The sequence below is a fragment of the Cyanistes caeruleus genome, chromosome 18, assembly GCF_971803275.1.
Source record: "Cyanistes caeruleus chromosome 18, bCyaCae1.hap1.1, whole genome shotgun sequence".
Taxonomy (NCBI): Eukaryota; Metazoa; Chordata; class Aves; order Passeriformes; family Paridae; genus Cyanistes; species Cyanistes caeruleus.
In genome coordinates, this window is record NC_141718.1 from 7,313,192 (window position 1) to 7,334,753 (window position 21,562).

A 21,562-nucleotide genomic window follows, 5' to 3' on the forward strand; every position below is an offset into this window, starting at 1 on the left:
TCAGTGGTCCACGTACATCCGTGCGACGGTGCGGAAGGAGAGGGGGCTGCCAGTGCTTGTGGAGCTGCTCCAGTCTGACTCGGACAAGGTTGTGAGGGCTGTGTCCATTGCCCTGAGAAACCTTTCCATGGATCGTCGCAATAAAGATCTCATAGGTATCTTCTGAACTTCTCTAACCAGCCTGGGATCTTGGAGACCCTTGAGAGACCTCACGTTTTCTGTCCCTTGTGCTGAGGATTTGTTCTCTCTGCAGTTTCCATCCATGCTATCTGGGATTGTGCTGTAGCCACCAAGTGGGGAGCTGTCAGCTCAATGTATTTTCAGGCCAAGCAGGCTGTGGCTTGAGGGAGGTCTGACTTGGGTGTAACATTAAGTGTAGATTTTTGCAGGAGAGGAGTGTGTGCAGATGTGCAGAGGCTGGATGGGTTAAGAGATTTCTTGTCTTTTCCTTAGCTCTGGCTGGTACGGGACTTGTGCTCATAGTCACACATCACAGATGTTGCTCCTTAGGCCTGCCTGCTATTCCATTGGAGTAGTAGTCTGGCCTTTGACATGCTGGGCTTACCTGGGGAAGTACAGGGAGCTCTGAAGTTGTACCTTTGGTTTTCTTGCTTCCTCCTTCCTTTCTCTTCCTTTTGCCTGGTGAGTGTTTGTAGAAGCTGGACCCCAAACAACTTAATATTCTTCAAGTTTGTATTCAGCACTGCTGTAGCTCCTCCAAAGTGGTAAATAACATTCACCTACCCATAAGCTGGAATCATGAAAGATTCAGCTGAGAGGAGTTTTCCTCTAGATGACTTCTGTATTTAACTAAGGTATTGGTTTAAACTGACCTTGTCAGGCCAGGAAATACTGGTGACATGTTTAGGGCCGTCATTGAAGTTGATACTGGGAAATAGCAAGGTGGGATTCTACCTTAATATGTCAGGTTCTCATTTAAATAGCTCAGAGGTGTAGCCAGGCAAATGATACAGATGGATACCTGAAAATGATAAAGTCCAGATTCCCTGTTTTTTCTCCAGTACTATACAAGGAGAAGGCTAAGTGCACCCAGGAGGAGCCACTCTTACCTTTGTTGGGGAAGGTTAATAAATGCATGGCTGCACACCTTGCCCCAGAAGGCCTATTACAAGGCTAAGTTGAGTAAGCCATGTGCGTGTATTAGCATGAATACGTGGCATTAGCAGCTACTGGATGTTTTTTTGCCTCAGGCTTTGCAAAATATGATAGATGTTGGCTGTAAAATTTTCAGTAAAAATGGCTTTTTTCTCCCCTCAATACCTTTCAGAATCCATGATGAAGGACTTTATCTTAGCTTTATCAGCTGTCAATCACCTTGAAATAATGAATGATAAATACCCTGTGAAGTTAGAGTGTTGTGGTTTAAAACACGTGCATTTTAAAAGTTTTTTTGACATAGCAAACACCATTAACTTCTATCATTCAGAATGGGAAGCTGAAATTATTATTAAGGCTATAATGGTATCTCTTCCCCTTACCTAGGTAGTTATGCCATGGGTGAGCTGGTAAGAAATTTGCCCAGCAGGCAGCAGAGATCTGCAAAGAACCTGGAAGAGGATACAGTGGTTGCAGTGTTGAATACCATCCATGAAATCATTACTGACAGCTCAGAAAATGCAAGGTCTCTGATCCAGACACAGGGCATTCAGAAGCTGGTAGCTATCAGCAAGTCAAGGTAAGTGACAGTTGAAAGCAAAATGCATAAGAACTCCTTGCAAACATGAAGATGTCACTATGAACAGCAGCTTTTGCTTCGTGAAAGTGTTGGAGCATCCCAACCTTTCAGAGCTGTAATTTCAGCAGTTAATATAGACAAAGTGAAAACAGCCAGCACCTTTAAAAGGTTTACTTGATAAAAAAGGTTAATTGATGAGTCACTTCAGTCATGTTTCGACAGGATCTCTCCTTGTAAGAGACATCTTAGCACCATATGTACACTTACCAGGCAGCATTTGCAGTGAAGCTATGATCTTTGGTTTTAGTTTGAAAGGCCTTTTTTCTGTGGCAGTGTTCCACTCCTGGAATGCCAGTGATGAAATCTGTTTCTTTCAAATGAAATGGTTAATGGTGTGCAGTAATTGCTCTGACCAAAGGACTCGTGGTGATAAATTGAAGTGACAAATTTTCTTCCATTTAAGAACTGTGTTCCGACTGCTGTAAAGGAAACTTTGTTTTGTGTAGTTCAGTCCATTAGATATTGTAGGTGTGTTCACTGCAAAGTTGTGGGGGAGTGGCTGAAGTAACAACCTTCTTGGGTTGTATTGTTACAAAATATGAGAGCCACCAAAGATCTAGGCCTGTTTTATATTACAGAAGGTGTCTGTGTACTGTTTTAGTAAGGAATGGATAAAATTTCATTTTCCATTTAAAAACAGCTTATTTTTTTTGCTGACCAAAATTATGTGTAAGGTATTTTAAACCATGGAGCAATTTCATTGAATTGTGAGGAATAGATGTACATTGGGGTGATGGTTTGAAAAGTGGCTTAAAACATTTTTTGGTTTGGGTTTTTTTTCTCTGAATAAATCCAGGCAGGAATGAAGCTATCTGTTATTTGTTAGTGACAGCTACAAGACAGCAGGGTCACCATGGCCTCAGTGCTTGTCCAGCAGTACATGTGAAAACACAGAAATACACAAAATTCATAACATTTTGATTTCTGTTTTTGTCACCAAATACCTATAGATATGAAGTCACTGAATGATTTCACATATATCCCATTACTTACAGATTCAAGTAATAGCTGTGTGGAGCATTAGGTGCTAACAAATAGTCGGACATTGCTTGATACTTAAACTGTAATTTTATCTTGCAAATCAGCCAGTCTCCCAGAGAAACAAAAGCAGCATCTCACATTCTTCAGATGATCTGGAGTTACAAGGAGCTACGAAATGCCCTTCAGAAGGATGGGTGGAACAAGTCACACTTCCAGGTAAAGATCTTAAATTAGTTCTTGAAATGCCTGAGTGGACATGTCCTTACTTAAGCTAATCTTGCAGTCTGTAGCTCTTCTGTTCTTCCAGGTGAGAGCACAGTGGATTGTACCCTAGTCAGTCACACCATCTTGCATAGAGTTGCTGGCTGTGCTTTGCTGTGGTCTGTGGAATGCAGCTCTTTCAGTTTGGGGAGTTTGCCATTCTGTACAGCCCAAATGCCCCAAGTTACTGGCAGAAGAATTAGCATGTCTTGTCTTAGTTGTGTCTCATTTGAAACGAGCTGTACAACAGCCTAGGGCAGCCACATCTACTTGACATGCAGCCTCCTCACCTTTTCTTGTGGAAGGGTTTTGCTCCTTTTACAGGGCAACAGTGCTGCCATTGAGAAAACTGGGAGAAAGCTCCTCCATGAAATGTATGTGAAAATAAAAAAATACTCCAGTTCCCTATTATCAACAGAAGGGAGGCTTAAGAGCATTCCATAATCTCTCTCTGTGCTGTTGGCTTGTTTATTTTATTGCTCAGTTTCCATGAGTAGCAATTTGGTATTTGTGTGGCTTTTGTTCTGTAGTCTGTTTCTGCAGCTCCAAAGGGCTCCAAAGGTACTGCTGGCAGGTCTGGCTACGATGACAGCACTTTGCCTCTGGTGGATAAAAGTCAAGGTCAGTTCTGCTCTTTATCACTTGTCATATAGTGATTTACTGGTATTTTGGATTTGCTGTGACTGTGTTAGAGAATGAGAGGGTAAAAATGCATTATTCATGTGATTTTTACCCCAATATAATCAGTCAAATAATCACTCCCTATTACCTGGAGATGAATAGAATTTCTTCCCTTACAAAATGTATGCCACTGCTACTGTTTTCTCAACTTGGATGCAGCGTTACCAGTTAAATCTTCGTCCAAGTGGGGTTGACTTTACCCCTGCCCTGTACTGGAGTCTTTCCCTTTTTTAAATAAATGTGTGCCCATTTTGGCACAGCCTCTTCTCTACCATGCAGGACATTTTATTTTTTTTTGGAGATGAGTTTATTCAAGCTCCAACTAATCCTGTCTGTGCTTTTTCATGAGGCACAGCCACACCAACACCAATGTAGCACCAGCTTTGTTTTCACCATGATTGCTGTGTCTCTGAGCCTGCCTTTGGTTGCTGAGAGCAGGATTTGCCTGCTTTAACTGCAGGTTACTGCAGAAACACAGCCCCACACTGCCCTGCCTGTTTTCACCTTCCCTGTCTTTGATCAAACCTGGCACATAATGCAGACAGAGGATGATTTGGGTCAGCTTGCTGATGTGACAAGAAACTTGTTTTCTTTGTGGATTAGTTTTCTGTTGGCTCAGCAGGCTGCTGGATTGGCTTGGATTGTTCCTTTCTGCCATGAGAAGCTGCACCCTTACTTATTTTCTTCTCTTTTATTCTGGAGAGACCAAAGAGAAGCTTGTTAATCATGGTAGGTAGTCCAAAGCAGAGCTGTGGCTTCTGCTGGAGAGAGAGAGAGCCTTGTATTATTCTGCAAAAGCAGAAAATACATGGATTATATGTGCTCTCTGGAGAGTTCAATTCAGACTTGCCTTTCTGAATGGATAACAGTTGAATAGTTTGGGAATTTTTTTACAATCATCTCTGCATTTAGTACTTTATGGACCTCTCTGGTTCTGTGACTAATTCAAAACTACCAGGTTTTGAGAAAAGTAAATGTACTAATTGTTGTTCCAATGCTTCTGTTTTCTAGATAATGAGAAGTCTGGGAGTCGTGATATGATACCTATGGATGAACTTGGCCCAGGTAAATTCAGTCATAGATCAAACTCTGTCTGTTCCAATAGAGCACACTGTCACTCATAGGAAAGTTCAACTATTTCTCTAGGAGATATTATTACAGATGGATAAAGCTGACATTTAAAAACAGAACACTACCTCACAAAAGATTGGTAGTTGTCTTTTTTTTCTTTGTATACATATAGAGTCTACACACCAATTTCTCCACTACTTTATGCAAATATTGGAGGTACACTGACCCAGCTTTCATTCTGCTGTTTGGTCCCTGAAGCAGCTGCATGCCCTGTTCCAGATCTGGAAGTCTTCAGGATTCAGAAAGAAAAAAAAAAGAGTTGAAAATTTACTTCAGTGTACTGCTTCTGTTTAAATCTGTTCTGCCTTTGTTTTTGTAGGTAAAACCAAAAATAGGTTAGTGTGTGCGATATTCATGGCTCTACTTTCCATTTACCTGCATCTAAATGAGCCTGGCTTTTCTTGTAGACTGAGAGGAGCCACTGTCAGTTATGTGCTTTGAGACTGATAAGCCCTGTAGTGTTAAACTTCTAGAGGGTTTTTTTCTTTATCAAGGTAGATAAAGGCGCTTTGTGGTCTCTTGAGAATTTGCTTTACTTCTTCCAGTTGATGTTTTCATTTAAATGCATCTATATACATGCCTCCAGATCAAACAGTTTGATACACTGCTATTAGTGATTGTAGCTGAATAAAATAGCAAGTTAAGAGTGAAGAAAAAGCCAAGTGTGTTCAGAAAGTAAAATAACAGATATATATTACCTTTTGTATTCTTGGAAAAATGAGATGCCACCTGCCATGAATCAACTGTCCATATGTATTTTGCCTTAGGGAACACTGAAACATTTGTTCTCACAATGGAAGAAAATCTCTTCAGAGAGGATTGCCTGGCAGGAATAGCTGTGTGCTGGCAGGTGCTGCAGAATGGACAGTGCTGATTGTTTATAGTCTCAGTATTAATTGCTGCCTTATGCTCTCAGGAGTTACTGGTACAGCCCTGAGTATCAAACAAAATGCAAATTTACAGCATATGTACAGCATCAGACAGATTCTCTGGGCCATGCTGTTCTCCAGTCTTTTTATCACGTTTAGAAGATGAGATCTGTCAAGTGTTCCTGATCCCAGATCTTGAGTGCCTTTTACTTCCAATATGACTATAACTTTGTGCTATTTCAGAGGTCAGCTGAAAAGAGACTAAGTTAATTTATCCAGTTCACTATGCTTAATTTTACAGAGAACTGGAATAAAAACATTTCATCTCTTTCCTTCAGTCTCTTCCAAATGCCGCATGTTTTTTGTCGTATGGGCATACTAACATGAGAAGGCTGATCTAGACTCTATTTTCTGATTTTAACTTCATTATGGACTGTTGTGTTCTGGAATTTTTGTTCTTTTTTCACTCTGTAATGAACTGGTGCTTCCAGCCCAGTGTTCATCCCCTCCAGAGTATATAGAGGACTGATGGTTCCAGAACATCCCCACCTGTGTGCCCCTCCTCTGTGGGCTGTTCTCACTAGTGTTCAGGCTGTCCTGGTGCCTGAGCCTTTCCATGAACCCACCTTGGCTCTGCTTCAAGATCGCAAAAAGAAAATTGCTGGTGCTGTCTCAGTGTCTTTGATAATGCTGTGGGAGTCATCCTCCTCACCAGAGGAAATCACTTTATTATCAGTGGTTAGGGAGGCAGAAGGATACATTCCCCATCAGCTGGCAGTACTAAACCAGTCAGACCCTTGCTGTCTGAACAGCCTGGGTAGGATGTGGATGTGCTGGGAGATAGAAGACAACCTGTATTATGAGTAACCATGGGATGCTCAGGTGTGTCAGGCATTCCCAGCTCTGGGAACTGTCACCATGTGCCTGGGGCCCTGCCCTGAGCTGTCTGCAGAGAACGGAGATCTCCAGTCTACACCAAGTCATCCAAAACTGTGTATGCCTCAGTTAACGTGCAGTCACTCAGACAGGAGCACTTGGGAGGTGAAATTGTTCAGACCATGAGACATAGAGTTCACGTGCCACTGTCCTCCATGCCCATCTTCAGGCATGACTTCTTTCTCCTTCTCCTTTCTCCTTCTCCTCCTCTTTGATGGGTCTAGAGGTTTGATCTTTTTTAAGTGGAGAGCTGTGAGATGGACTGACACTGGCAGGCATGTAATTGGTCCTGTAATTTGTGATGTCATAAAAATGTTGCTGTAGAGCGAGTGGGAGATAGAGAAGCAATCGCGACAACAAACAAGAAGCTGAGAGAAAGAAGTAAACAAGCCAAGGATGGGACGTTCCTCTATTTACCAATATAACTTTTGTCTATATAAGAGATTGTATTAAGTCAAAATAATGTACTTATACCTTGGAGCAGCAAGATAGGTATAGATCTTTATGCCACAGAAGCAACTAATTCTGATTGCTTCTTCAAATGAATCTGAAATATGGAGAAACAGTGTTTCTAGCATCCTTGCAGAGCCATGGTTCTCCAGGCAGTGAGGTATTCCTTATCTGATGCAGCCTTTCAAGATACTTCCATTTCATTTGATCAAATCATGAACTTCCTATCTCTGCTGCTGCTTATCTTGACAGAGGCATAGCACAGTGTGTTGGTTTTGGACATGTGACCTGCCAGTGCTGGTCTCTGTGCAGGCTAGGGGCCTGCAGGATGAAATGCAAAATGTGGTGGAATTTAGATACAAAGAATAAAGTTCTTGAATGTTCTTTTTTGTCAAATTACTGTTGGTGCAAAAGTGGGATTTTCTTCTTGCTGATGTGTCCTGGCTAAGTATGGAAGCTTTAATTGTTTCATAGTATTAAAGAGCGGTTTTGATTTTTATTTTTACGATTACAGTCTTTCTCCCTGGGAAGTATCACAGCTGCCATCTTTCACTTAGTGGCTGTTGCTTTCTGGGAGTAGTTTAAATGTTTCCATTGTGTCTTGGCAATTCCTTTTACAAGTGTTTGTGGATCACCCACGATTATGGCACTACAAAAATGCAAAGTGATCCATTATATCCTTGTGAGTACAGTTACCATGAGATTGTAGAAAGCTACCACTCAGTTGCTGCAAGTTTGATTTTCTGTTTTTCCATCACGTAGTACATACTTTTGTGAAGTATTTTGTTCTAAATAAATGATGAATCTGTAGATAGGGACGTAGCCTACTAGCAGTGTTCATGTCTGTCATTTGAAAGAGAATTATCCGTTGTGTGTTCTCCACAAGTGCTGGCTGGGTAGCTGGGTGCAGCTGGTTTTTTTTCTGTTTTTGTTCAAAAGGAATAGCTAAGAATGTCAGGCATCTTGATTGTCAACAAGTAATTGTAAGTTAAGTGCTGTGTAGCAAATCATGCTTTATGATCTGTGAACTACATATATAACTCTAGAATTCTTTAGTTATTTTTGGTCAGTGTGGTTAAATCATCTCTTACTGCCCTTGATGTCAAAAATACATCCTGCCTCAGGTGCTTGTTTGCAGATCTGTGTGCAGTTGGGTTTGCAGCTCTTCTCAGTCTGACCTGGCTCTGTGTGTAGTTGTCATGTGGGCAAACAGTGCCACAGGAAGCCCACAAATAAATCACTTAGTTTTCCTTAATGGCCTGTTACAGGCAAGTAACAAACCAAGAGAGGGGCATTTTGATAGTTTATGTAAAACTTTCTATAGTGTTCTAAAAACAATTTGTCAGAACAAGAAAACATTAATGATCCCTCAGTTACATAGGGGAAAACAAAAGCCTACAGGGAAGTATAAATTCAGGTGTCATTTACTCCAGATTACAATGCTGTCAAAGCAGAGCAGGTAAGGATCTATTTGTCACTGATAATGAAGGAAATTTGATGCATCATGAAAATAAATCAAGTTTTGCATTGTCTGACAATGATTCAAAGCAAAGGTTCTGAAATAATTACAGCCATTTCTTTATAAAACCCTCTCAGAGTTTTCTTCCTTGTATCCATCACGCTTTCATGCTCTTCCTTAGTTGTCAGGAGAAAAGGCACCAACAGGTGCTGCTTCGTAATGAAAGACAGCCCAAGCACAGCAGGGTTTGCATTGAGATTTCTTCCAACTTGACAGGCCCTTTTTCTCAGTGCTCTGATGGGGACTCTTCCAAATTATTGTCATGCCCTGCTAGTAGTCAGGCTCAGGAAAAGTGGGAACAGGCTGCAGAGCATTCAGAAAATGAACACAGCCAATTAATCAGGCTGCTAAGCAAGGAACGCAGGATTTGGGCTGAATTTGGAGCTCATTAGCCACAGGGCATGAGATGACAACTTGCTGCTTTCCATGGGCACACTAAAAAGTGCAGTAGGCTGGGATGAAAACAGTGCTGCTTGCTTAATGAGTGCCAGCATCTGGCAGTGCTATAAAAAGGAGGCTTCTCTGTTTGTTTTTAACTGGTAAAAATGAAATTTCAGAGCTGGAGCACGTGAGAAGCAGGCTGCCAGCATCTTTGGGTTGTGGTGGTTTATTTTCCTTCACTAAAGAATTCTGCTTGCATCAGCTCTGTTTCTGCTCTGGTTTGTGCTTCATGCCTGAGTGTTGTGTTTTCTCCTCAGATGGATATTCCACCATCGACCACCGGGACAAGGAGCGCAAGTACAAGACCAGTGATAACACAGGAGATGCCTCCGAGAAGGAACCTTTAAAAGTGAGCTCCCTCTTATTGCTGACTGCCAGTTAGTGCCTTGGGAAGAAAGGAACCGAGTGTCCTCAGCCAGAAACACGGGGTAGTCACTCACCAGGGGGCTGTAAAGTGCCTTTTTTCTATTTCACATAAAGGCATTATTTTGTAATTTAGCACTTGACTAACTACAAATAAAAACAAAATGTTGCTTTCCAGTGCAGGAGCAAATGCAGGTAGCTGCTGTACGCTTGTAAAAGGATGAGGTTGTAAAAATAGAAAGTGTTTGTTCTGTTGCCCTTGTCCAGGCAGCATTCCCTTGGCCCTGAGCTGTGTAACTGTGCTCAGACTTCGTTCTGACAAGTCTCTTCAGATTGTCATGCTGCTTTATTGTCTTCACCATGAGAAATAGGTGTGATCTTGTCTGTCCATGTCCAGCAGTGTGGTGAATAGTACTCATTTCTGCAACACTCATTCAGAGTCCTGATGGTGGACCATGGCCATGGGTCAGGGAGATGGAGAGCAAAGACACATGCAGAGTGTTATGTGTATGCCTTCTAAATACAAATTTAGACTACTTTCTAATTAAAAATAATTCTTACTTTACAATGCTATTTGTATTATAGGCTGTGTGCAAATGTGACTCAGTAGGCTCTGTCATTTATGTTGCACTTTTCAGAGTAAAAAGTCTGTTAATGCTGCGGCCACCAGTTCTCCCTGGCCTTAAAACAAGCTTGGGTTTTCCCCTGGGGGAGTAATTTCAGGAAGGAAAGTGAGAGTCAGTGGTAGAAGACAGTTGTTGCTAGTCTGCAGAAGGCTGTCCTTAATAACCTTCAGCATACTATTGATAATACCAGAAAATCCAGGTGATTCATGTTGAGTGTAAACAGTTAAACTTCAGTCAGTTGAAAGGCAAAACCACCATCACTGAACAGGGAAATAAAAAAATGGTATTTGCAGAAAAATACTTCCATAGATGGTAAACTAGGAAGGTGTCCTACTGCACCAGCCTGCCTGTTTTAACTTGCCTAGTCAGGCATTTCCTGCTGTGTTCTGCATGCAGGTACACCCTGGAGAGTGGCTTCAATCTGCCTGAACTTTTTTTAAGCTCATTGCTTAAGTCCTACAATGTGTCCTCCTCCTCCAATTGGCAAGAGATGGTCTTGCTTGAGCCAGTATCAGTCAAATAAACTTTGTAGTTCCCTCATCACAGTTTCTAGTACATTCTGCAAGGATGCAGTAAGCTATATAAGAATGTTCATCAGTAGGAGCTTGGCAAAAAATACCTCTTTAAGGAAAATAGGATGAGGTAGGAAAGTAACAAGTACTTGTTATTTTTTCCACTCAAAATTCATTAAAGTGGTCCAATGCAACACTCAAAATCACATCAAGCAGCCTTAACTCCAGTGTATGACTGAAGTGAAGCACAACCAGAGGTTCAGCAAGTGACTGCTTTTATGAGAAAGAGTGGAAAAACATTTCACCACAACAGTGTGTGACCCACAGCCTGCGCTGCCTCTCGGTTCTGAGCACCTGGAGGTAGCCAGAATCCAGGCTGTTGTACACAGCACAGGTGGGTGCAGCCCTGCCCTCACCTGGGCAGAGCTGAGCAGCTGCTGCTCTTCCTCCCTGGGCTGCCAAACAGAAATGTGCCTGTGGGGGTTGTGGCTCATGAGCTGTGTGAAAGCTCAAGGGAGGCTGGGAATCCAGGGAAGTGTGGCCTTTTGGCTGTTGCAGATGCTTTTGTCAGTATTGTGCCTTTGCTGATCTTGTTTCTTTCTCTACCACTAATTTTCCCTTGTGCTACTTTAAGCTGACTTGTTTGGTGGTTTTGTTTGATTAATCCGCTCTGTTTTGCTTTAACTCCTCACCCTGTGCTGCAGAATGACACAAATAGGAAAAACATTAACAGGAGTAACAGGGCTTCGGTGAATCTGGTGGATGCCCGTGACATTAAACCCCAGCCTGTTGACTCCTGGGTCTAATTTGCATGCATGGTAGGTCCTTTTAATGGTAATTGGGGGTAGTGAATAACTTTCTCTTGTGCATGATCTGTATAGCTGCAGAATCTCTTCAAATCTAACTGCTAACTTATAGATACATAAAAGTGCATTTGGAAGAAAAAAAAGTGGTGTTTATATTTTTCAGTGTATCTTTAATGAAATGCAGTCAAACACCACTGTTTGATTAAAAATAACCTGTCAAATAACCAGGCAGAAAATTAATATTATGAATGATTAGTTGTCAGCTGAAATGTGAAATATTTCTGCTGTTAGGCCATGGGAAAGAATTTGAGTAGTGTGTTCCTGCATCCAGCCATTTTTCTCCCTCAGTGCTCATTATGAGGATTAGCCTGAGACTTAAGAAAACTATATCCTTGACTATTTTTGGATGTCCCCTAAGGTTCCCATGAATTACAGCAGGAAATCTGCTGACTGTACACAACTTACTTAGCAAGGAGAGATGATATTGGTTACACAATGAATAGTGACCCACAACCCCCACTTTTCATTTTCTTTTTTTTTATCGTGTGACACTAAAGAAAGGTGCCTTTTTGTTGTGTTCTAGTCGTCTGCCTTTGCCACGTGCCAAGTTCCTCAGTAATGTCACTGGCCTTTCTTTGCTCCTGCCACTGCTAATCTGTGTCCTGCTGTCTTGCTCGAGTTACCCTGATGATACCTTCTGGCACTCTGTCAGAGGATGCTATGTTTGGAACAGCAGGTGTTTTGCCCCTGGCTATGACTAAAGGAAAGTTTTAGTGACTGTCATGAAGGCACTGAGCAACTTTCCCATCAGAGTGGGCAAGAGACTTTAAAGGCCCAAATTCCAAACCATGAACTGTCATCCACCTCCGTAATTCTACATGGATATCCCTTGCATTAGTGGGAGAGAAAACTCCTGTATCTTTTTGGGTGGTGGTGTTGGATATATTTTCCCCTCCTTCCTTTCAGTTTAGTAGAAATGCAAAGTGTTAGCAGATTGTTTCTGTTCCTGGTTGGAAGCACCTGCTTAGAGGAGGCTTTCAGCATTGTGAGGTGCTGTCACAGAGCAGATCCTGGCACCGCTTACCTCCCACGGCTGCTCAGCACTGCATGATCAGCCGTGGTGGCTCAGGCACAGGGCTGGGATTAATGTGCCTGTGGTGCCTGCTTTACTCCTGCACTCTGCTCTGAGCTGTGAAGCCCTACATGTGGGGTAACTTCCACAAATGAAGTCTGTTTTCTCCCAGACCTGCCCTTCAAGGAACCTATGTGTTGGCATAGGTTGGCATTTCCAGTCACTGTCCTAATATGAGGTGATGGAGATCACCAAGGCCATGCTAATGACTGGTATTAATCAGTTCTGACTTTATTTTGCAGGGCTAAAGTCCAACCACATTTTTTTTAATTGAGGGGGAGAAACAAACATTGAATCGACCCAGAGGATCTCATCAGTCACCACTGCCATTCAGACTGGGAGGGCTGCAGGTCCCAGGAGGGCGTGGGGAGCAAACCCACCTGAGTGCCATCGCCGAGCAGAGCACGATGCCTTACAGCGAGACACTCTGCTGCTTAACTCCCTGACATTCCCACCAGAAACAGCCACCGCCTCCCCCTCCCTCCCTCCCACTCCTGCAAGAAGAAAAGCAAGAAAAGAGAATCCAAGCTTCCATGTAGCTGGCTGCGTTCTTAGGTGACTCTTACAGTGTGGATGGTGCCAAGTTGGAGAAGTGCAGGTCATGCGGCAGCTTCACAGCAAGAGAGGAACTGCAGGATATTTGAAATGATACCGTAGGTGTAGCCATGAGGAGAATAGCACTTTCTGGTTGGGGGTTCCTTGTTCTGGTTTTTGTTTTGGGGGATTTCTTTTGAATTGTGATTCTTAACGTTTTTGAAGGCTTTCTGAAAAATGTTTAGGTTTCCTTTATTATTCCTACAGAAAGTGCAGGAATGTTGAGTGGGTTTATTGGATTTCAATGAAGGGAGAAAATGCAGAACAAAAACTATTAAACGCTAGTTAAATGAACTGGAGAGTGATGAGAAAATTGACGCAAGCTGTATAATCTGCTTTTAGAGTAAGCTATATCAATCACAGTGCTATATTATCATTATAATCTGGTGTACAATACTCCTGCCTTTTGAATTCTGTAACGTCTCTGTTTTTATTTCCACATATTGAAAAGCAGTTTATGGAAGGTTTCAGTGTCCCTGGTTCAAAAATGTGTGCTGGGAAATGGAGTTGGCTGGCTTCTTATTTTCATGTTCTCAAAGATTGCAATAAGGAGCTTTACATGTTAAATGTATCATTGTTGCATTGATGATGATAAACTACTTTTGCCATAGCTGTTAAGACATTGAAGGAAATAGGAGTTTTTTTTGTAGGATGTCTTACTTTGAACACGCTATAAATTTGAGATGGGTTTGTCACTTACATTTGATGGTAAATTCTTCAATGTTGGATCCATGTTTGATTTGGGCTATAGATCCTGATGAAAAATGCCACAGAGGGAACTGGTTTGGCATTTTAAAATCATTGTCACGGTTTCTGTGTAACTTTGCTTTTGTTTTGAGATTGCATATTTCATTTGGCGTGAAAATCATCCATGTGCAGCAGCTCTCCTCCAGGACGCCATGGCCTGACTTCTGTAGGGGAATGTTTACCTCAAGAGAACATACTCTGCAAATGTGGTGTCAGGAAATGCTGGGAACGAAATGATTTCAGATCACTGATTTTCTCCAGGCATTGGTCAAGGGAGGGCAGCAGATGAGAATAGGAAGCAAATGTCTCAGTTAGCAGCATGAGAGGACTTTTGCTGATTTTACTTGGTTGCCACTGTTCTTTGATTGCCACATTTTATTTTAAACAAGCTCCTAAAAACGGTGTGACTGGAAAGCACATTTTTGAGTCTAGCAAACATCATTTGCGGTTTTCAGTGCCTGCCGTTCCTTTTGTAACTAAACAGGGGAAGTATCCAACAATCTCACCTCCCCCAAAATATTACTGTAATAGTAACCATTACATTTTTTGTAAAAAAAATTTTAAAAACTTTTAAAAAAGCAAATACCAAGAGCTTTGTATCTTCTTGAGTATATTAAAAATTTGACATGAATACATATATATAAATAAAAAGTCTATATATCTATATACATATATATATATATATTGTTGTGCAGAGAATAGGTTAACAAAACCATGTAAAGTAGTTTGCAGGAGAGGTAAGCATTTGTTGATTCAGGGAAAAAGACTGATGCCAGAAGCTGTCAGTGATTTGGATGATACATGTGCTGCTTCGCACCCTCCCTTTTTGACCCTCATCTTCCACATACGTTGCAGTGTCACTTCTGGATCCTGGGGAAGGTGAAGTTGCTTGGAGCAAATCAACATAGCAAAGATTTGTTTTCTCGCCTACATGAGAGTCCTATTGGGCCAAAGATGCTCAGCGGATCAAGGGAAGCAGAGAGAGGCACCTGTGACTATCTGTGTTGGGGCAATGTCTCTCTGGGTAGACATGAAGTGTGGCAGTGAAACCAGATACATCATCTGACTGTATATTATATCAATGGTGCTCTTTTCATACTTGTTCTGCCAATACGCGGAGACCCTTTTAACAAAGCTACACAGAAGAGTTTTATATCACTTTTGGTTATGTACTTGGTGTATTCTTTTTGTATATGAAAGGATTTTTTTAAAAACGTTCAGTAATTAGCAATGGAGCCTGCTTTGTAGCTGACTAGAACAGTGTAAGAGAAGGGCCGTGCTGTCAGTCTGTCCCTGATCTACTTCAAACCATATATTTACCAAAGGAGTCTGAGAAAAAGTTCACTTAAAATAAAGAACTGATTGTTGAAAGGAGTCTCTGCTAAGACTTTGTGGTTTAGTTATTGTGCAGATATTTCAAAGCCAGCAAGAAGTTAACAGAGAAAACTGCAGGAGGGGGCAAATGGAAGTGACTGGGGCCAGTTATGGTCATGATTTCCAATCCTAGATATCCCATGGCTCTTATTGGGACACTACAGGGACACTCAGAATCTGGGTAAGAATCTACTTTGATCTCTGTCATTAATGGACTAAAAACACCAAGGATATTTGAGAAGCAGATTCAGACCCCATCCCGCTTCTCCCAAAAGTTTTCTTGGTATTTACACTGTACCCTGGACTCTCCCTATCAGGTTTGATAGCACTGGCTGCCCAGGTCATCATAGCAAACTGTTCTTTGTTTTTCTGGGGGTGTTAACAGCAGCCAGCAGAGTTGTGAGCTGACAACATGGTTTATTGCTGCAGAAAATCAGAGAATGGTATGTCAAGAAGTTGGATACCAAGTGGATGGGCCAAGGCTTCCCCTGGGAATCACACATCAAAGCCCCACCCTTCCCATGCCTTACACTAAACTAAATCCAAAGTATGTAGCAATAACCCATCCTCAACATTACTGTGGGTTTTTTTTTTCTGAACAAACTGTCGTTTGGATGGTGAGGAAAGAAAATAGGTTGGGGATGACTTACTTGTATGTGAGACTATCACCTTGTATTATCAGCCCACCTGCTGAGGTCCAAAGCAGGGTACCTTGAACCAGGTCTGATGATTTAATGTCCTTTGTGTCTATGGCCAGAAGCTCACTGGTGGGATGTGTGCCCACCCCTGCCCTCACCTCTCCCCTTGTTGGCACAAGTATAACTGGCTGTTTGAGCTGTTCCAGGATGTGGGTGGATGAACCTGTAATTGTTGTATTTTGGCAGCAGGGACTGTATGTAAAGAAGGGAAAGCGGCAGTGTGTGTGACTAATGCTGCAGTAGGGTCTAGAGTCTCCTGCTAAAAGGCAGGCAGTATTTTTTAGGGCTCAAGTATGTGACCTCCTCTTTTTCTGTTGACTCCGCTGTGAAAACAGGAGGGAATCTGCCTGCAAGGGGCTGGGGTAGAAGAGATTTCTACCTGCAGAAATTGTAGTGGGAGGGATGGTTGTGGAAGGAAGTGATAGTGTTGCAAGACTCCTGCTAAAGAGGAGGAGGAAATCGATGGCCCAGTCAGGGCTGAGATAACATGGGAGAAGGAGACTTCTGACAGCATGTGATTACTGTAGAACCTTCTTCCCAGGAAGGTGGCTCGCATATCTCCCAAGCATTTTCACCGAGCCATGCAAGTTGAAAAAACATTGTGTGCCAACTCCCCTGGAGAAGCATCGAGCGAGTGCGAGCTTCCCAGGTCAGTAAGTGTGTCTGCAGAATCCAAGGAGGAGAGTGAAAAGGCAAGGCTGTAGGACATTTTGGTTCTGTCATGGATTTAAGTAGCAATATAACCATAAATGCAACTCAAGGTGTGTTGTCAGCTTGAAATGCTCCCTAGGGAATGGCTTGGGCAGCTGTAGGTCCCGATCTCCAGTGTCTTCTGTTCTGGCATAGCTGCTGCCTATCCCAGATCTGCTCTCACATGCTCAGACTTCTGGTTCTAGTAGGGAAGCATACCTGGTCTCTGTTGCCAAGATGCCCCAAAAGGGACTGACCTGGGGACTAGGAACTGATTTGCTGTCAGGGACACATGAAGAAAGCCAGGGGTGACATTTCTGTTACAGCAGTTTCCTAAGTTCATGTCAGCTCTGAGGAGCTGTTTCAGTAATGCTTTCTAGCAGGAAAGCCTTGTGCTAGGCAACGCAGTTTTAACTCCTAGAGCAGTTCCATGAGACTGAAGGTGGTGAGTTACCTTCTGTTATCTGCCTTAAGGTTGAGCATAGACTCAGCTACCTGTGAGAGAGATGCACATGTCAAACCCTCTAGTAAGCAAAGCTTCAGAAGCCAAATGGGCACGTAAAAGTGGTTATAGCCTCATCTGCTGGCTCAGTGAAACCTACAGTGTGCCAATACCTTCAGCCAGCAGGTTTGTGCTGTTGGGGTGGAGTTTTTGAAGGTGTTTATATAGGCATAGTTTCTTGCAAAATTTCTTTGTTATGATGCCCCTAAAAAGTGTTTCCTTGACAGAGAAATTCTCTGATTTACTGATACAGTAACTAATGTAGTGCATTTAAGGGGAAGATGTTATGAGCCTTTGTTTTCTGTCCTAAGTTTGACATCAGGGTAGGATGATCTGAAGTCCTAGGTGAGGAGGAAGATAGTGCAGATACTACAAGGCCTGCCAATCTGGTTCTTACTGTTCAAAAAAGAGTAACTAGACTAAGAAGCTTACTGGTAATTAGTAGCTAATGTGTTTGTAACTATCATGTGCCTTAAAATTTTCATGGTAGGAGAATAAAAAAAATCAACAATGTGTTTTCTGTAATACTGCTCAACATTCTCTCTGTAGTTTAGACTGGTGGGATTTTGCATTGTATTTACACTGTACTATAAACTGAAACACTTAGAATGGTTTGATTTTACAAGTATGGAGAGGAAAAAAAAGGTGGATTATGCTTTTCATAGAACAAATGTTACTGTGACAGAATGTATTATTATTATTATGATAGGATCTTTCCATAATGCAGACAAGTAGAATGCTTGTTAGAAACCAGGTATGTAGGATAACAATTTGGTGTGTTTTCAATAAACCATGCCTGGAAAGAATACATGTGCCATTGGTTATCTTTTTGTTACATCAGGTATCTCAAATATTGTTTGGCTTTCGCAGCAGCAGTTTTCTGTGGCAAGGGATTATTGAACCCTAGTTCAGGTCAATGCTCTGTGTTAGCAAAAGGTCAGTGGTAATGAGGGGCAATTGAAATATCCTATGAACAAGTAAAGCTGAACATTTTTGACTCATTGCCATATGCTGGAGTTGCAGCATGACCCTGGACTGTAGATCTTGGGGTTTTTTTCTTTTTTAATATACAAGCATATTTCTGTGGGAAAGACATCTGCACCACTGTTCAAGGGCTAACATGTCTGTGAGCACAGAACTTGCTGATAGCTTTTCCATTTGGGAAGTTACTAATCTTTCCCAACTAAGTCATAAAATCCATGTGACTTTATAAAGACTGCACATTTCTGAAATGTGTGTAAGAAAAACAAACTGTAGCAATGTATGAGGTTTGGTTGACATGAGAAATTGTTAGTTGAGGATTTGCCAAATAATTTACATTTGGTACTGTGGAATGGAAGAAAATCCTGATAAGGAAGAGTCACCCATGTATTTAATGCAACAGCCAGTTACCAACAGATATACTCATTGTCTTGAGGATTGCCTCAAACTGCCACATACCCGTTTATGAGATCAGTGACTGGCATACCTAAACACACTGCCATGTTTTCATGAAGCCTGACAAAACCTGATAAATCTCAACAGAATATTCTGCAAGGTCTTAGAGAATGGAGGTCAGGTTTTCTGTGAGTGAAAGGTTGATGAATCATTGACAGTAACGGAGTCTGCCATATTCCTGATTGTACCATTCACAGCACTATAAGGTTTCATTTACATGCAGATGTTTTGCAAACAGAATTTGGAAGGTCATATCCAGCTTACCTTTTCTCCTTATTTCAGATGTTAAATGCATACCCAGCTGTTTTGTAAAATCATCTCTGGATCTGTTCTTGCAGCTGGATGATAGTTCTGCAAGTGCTGTAATAAAATGCGGGCTCCTGGGCTTAGCATCCTGCACCTTGGTGTCATCACTTTTCCACTGCAGGGAGGAATCTGATTTTCCTTTTGTGGGTGCACTAATATGGCAATGAATAGCAGATGCTGTAGGTAAGGTACTGAGCTAAAACAAATATGTTGTTTTTACAGCTGACATTTTATAGCTGTCAAAATTATTTCATTTTCAGCTTATCACAGGTTGGGCAAATGGAAGCAGTGAGTCTGCAGGTGAAAGGTTAATCTGGTAAGAGTGGGCATGAAATATCACAGCCCTCACGTGTTTCAGGTTTTAGCAGTGTCTTGGGATAGTATTCTGTCCTCAAGGGTCTCTTCGCCAGTGTCTTACTTGGAAGGTCTCTGAAGCACAGCAGTGGCAGGATCTTGTTCTGGTACAAGCTGATGGAGGATCTTTTGAAACAGGAAGGTACTTTATAATGTCATTAACTGAGCTGTAGAGACAGAGGGGAAGACTGAAGCTCTTGTACTCTGTTGAATGTGTGTGTGCACAGCAATCATAGTTGTTATTTGTAGGTACCTTATAACTGAATCCTGATTGACTGCTCAGCCAAGTAACAACACATCACTGCCCTGCTGGTGTCACCTTGGGTGGGAGAGTTGGGATCTCAGTGGTCTCTGCTTGTTGCTCTTGTAGGGGTTTCTGTATGTTCCCTTCACTGCTTTGAATGTTTGACTCATTGCTCAGAATTCTCCAGTGAGCTGCTTTTCACTTCCTCATGCCAGTGGGAGGAGGCAGTGGCTCCTGTACAAATATGTGATGCCTGCTCCATACTCAGACAAATAAATTCTGATGGAAGGATTGCTTCCATGGGTGCTGTTATGCAAAAGGCAGCAGTGCTAGGTTTGACTTCCTATTAAATCCTCCTTTCTTGTACACCGAATTGGTTCAATATTTTGAAAGACAGCATCATGTCCCTTTGAGGTAACAAAGAGGTTCTGGCAGAAACCAGACCTCACTCTCACATACTGCCTGAATCACTAAGACAACCTAGACAGTAACTGTCTCATCTGGAGAAGAGCTGTAAATTACCAGTATTTGGTGAGATCATCCATTTCTGACATGAGCTGTGAGAATTTGCAGAGAGCTGTGTGTTGTTTTAGAGGAGGTCTTCCCCTTGGGAGCTTTCTATCAGTGCTACACTCTCACAGGCACTCCTTAAACACATGCTCCACATGCACCATTCCATACAGTTTGTGCAAGAATAAGTTGTGTCTTCTAACTGTAATAGGGTGATGTAGTAATGCTCAGTAGGTTTTTAGAATATGTTTGAATTAGAAGATCCATTGTCTTTTGCTTCTCCCAGAATTCAAAGTGTGACTTTATTTTGAAAAGTACCTCTTCTCCCTGGGAGATTTCACATTTATGTGTCAGTGACTCCAGATCATATTTGCTCAACTGACCAAAAGGCTTTTTTCTAATTGTCAGTCATGCAAACTGACTCAGGCTTTTTTCTTTTCATCCCTTGCCACCAATAATTAAAAGCATTTCAAAAATGTAGTGAAGTGGAAAAATTTTTCTTGCATATGGAATTCTACAAATATTCTGATACCACACACATTGTATTTATTTTTACGATTTTGCCATGTAGGAGATACTTCCTAATGAATTAAAATATCTTTTTATACTAAAAGGTGGTTGTTGCATTTGCCACATGTATTACATATACATTATTCACTACTGCATCTTTTGAAATATCCACTTTACAGGTTTCTGCCTCTCCTAATCTTCTTGACAGTCTCTTGAACAGTAATTTTGGCCATTAACGAGCAGTAGGATTGCATTTTTCTGATCCTCTCTTGTAAAGTGCAGAAGAGTCTACCTGTTTACTCTTACTTATCCTTCTGAGACTGGTTTGCTCATCAGCCTGTGATGTGCCCTGCTGTGACAGGAGTGTCTACTGGGTACGGAGGTGTTTAGGACTAAACACAAGTGAGGATTCTTTGGAGTCAAGGCTTCAGATGTACCAATTTTTTGGTCTGCCGTATGTATTCAGATTTTTCAGTTTTCTCTCTTTTTTTCTTGTATACGCCAGTAAATGTGCTTGAAAATTATTTTGAAAATTATTTTGAAAATTACTTTGAAAATTATTGCAAATTTTGCAAAAATTCTTTCCAACCACCTGAAGGACTTTGCTCCAATGACTTGGAGTTGAGCTGAATACCAAGAGGACATGCTGTTGAGCATTATTACAGAACTAATCACTGACTTACAGTATGAGATGGAAGTGTTAGAACTCAGTGTTGGCTCTTCACAGAACAGCACAACAGAGTCACCTGAGGCTGCTTCTGCATAATTTAACCCAGTACAGGAAAACTTTTGTCTTCCTCAATATGCCAGAGTTAACTTGTCAGGAAAACTCTGATAGTGTTACCTTCTCCTATCCCTGTGAAATCACACTTTACAAGCTAGCTGTGTCACCATGGTTTGCTTGGTCCATTTCTAAACTGACTCTCTCACCCTAGCCTACTCTAGTTTTCATCTGGTGATCCTCTGCTCCTTCCTCATGTCCTGGAGGTGGATTTTCTGCAGCACACAGGCCAGGGGAGGGACCACTGTGGTAAGGTGGGCTGTGCAAGGAAGAAATTTGAACAGGCTTGGAAGAATTCATACTGGGAAAGACAAGAATGTTTATCCTTCATTTTCATCTTGGATCTTTCTT

At 41.8% G+C, this 21,562-nt stretch overlaps 1 protein-coding gene across 50 annotated transcripts in view; it reads left to right on the top strand.

Annotated features, from left to right (window-relative positions):
* The window catches only part of ARVCF (ARVCF delta catenin family member), a 249,348-nt gene extending 231,473 nt beyond the window's left edge, over window positions 1-17,875 (top strand). For 40 of the 50 annotated variants that reach the window (XM_086856241.1, XM_086856223.1, XM_086856254.1 and 37 more), the window contains 8 exons: window positions 5-155; window positions 1,504-1,696; window positions 2,842-2,953; window positions 3,529-3,619; window positions 4,691-4,744; window positions 9,283-9,374; window positions 11,231-11,344; window positions 12,707-15,176. In XM_086856241.1, the coding sequence (XP_086712367.1) occupies window positions 5-155; window positions 1,504-1,696; window positions 2,842-2,953; window positions 3,529-3,619; window positions 4,691-4,744; window positions 9,283-9,374; window positions 11,231-11,332 (795 nt within the window). In that variant the 3' untranslated portion in view covers window positions 11,333-11,344; window positions 12,707-15,176. Of the gene's footprint in view, window positions 1-4; window positions 156-1,503; window positions 1,697-2,841; window positions 2,954-3,528; window positions 3,620-4,690; window positions 4,745-9,282; window positions 9,375-11,230; window positions 11,345-12,706 lie in introns of all 50 variants that reach the window. The other 10 variants (XM_086856261.1, XM_086856260.1, XM_086856257.1 and 7 more) reach the window with 3 other exon arrangements.
* Window positions 17,876-21,562: the final 3,687 nt, after the last annotated feature.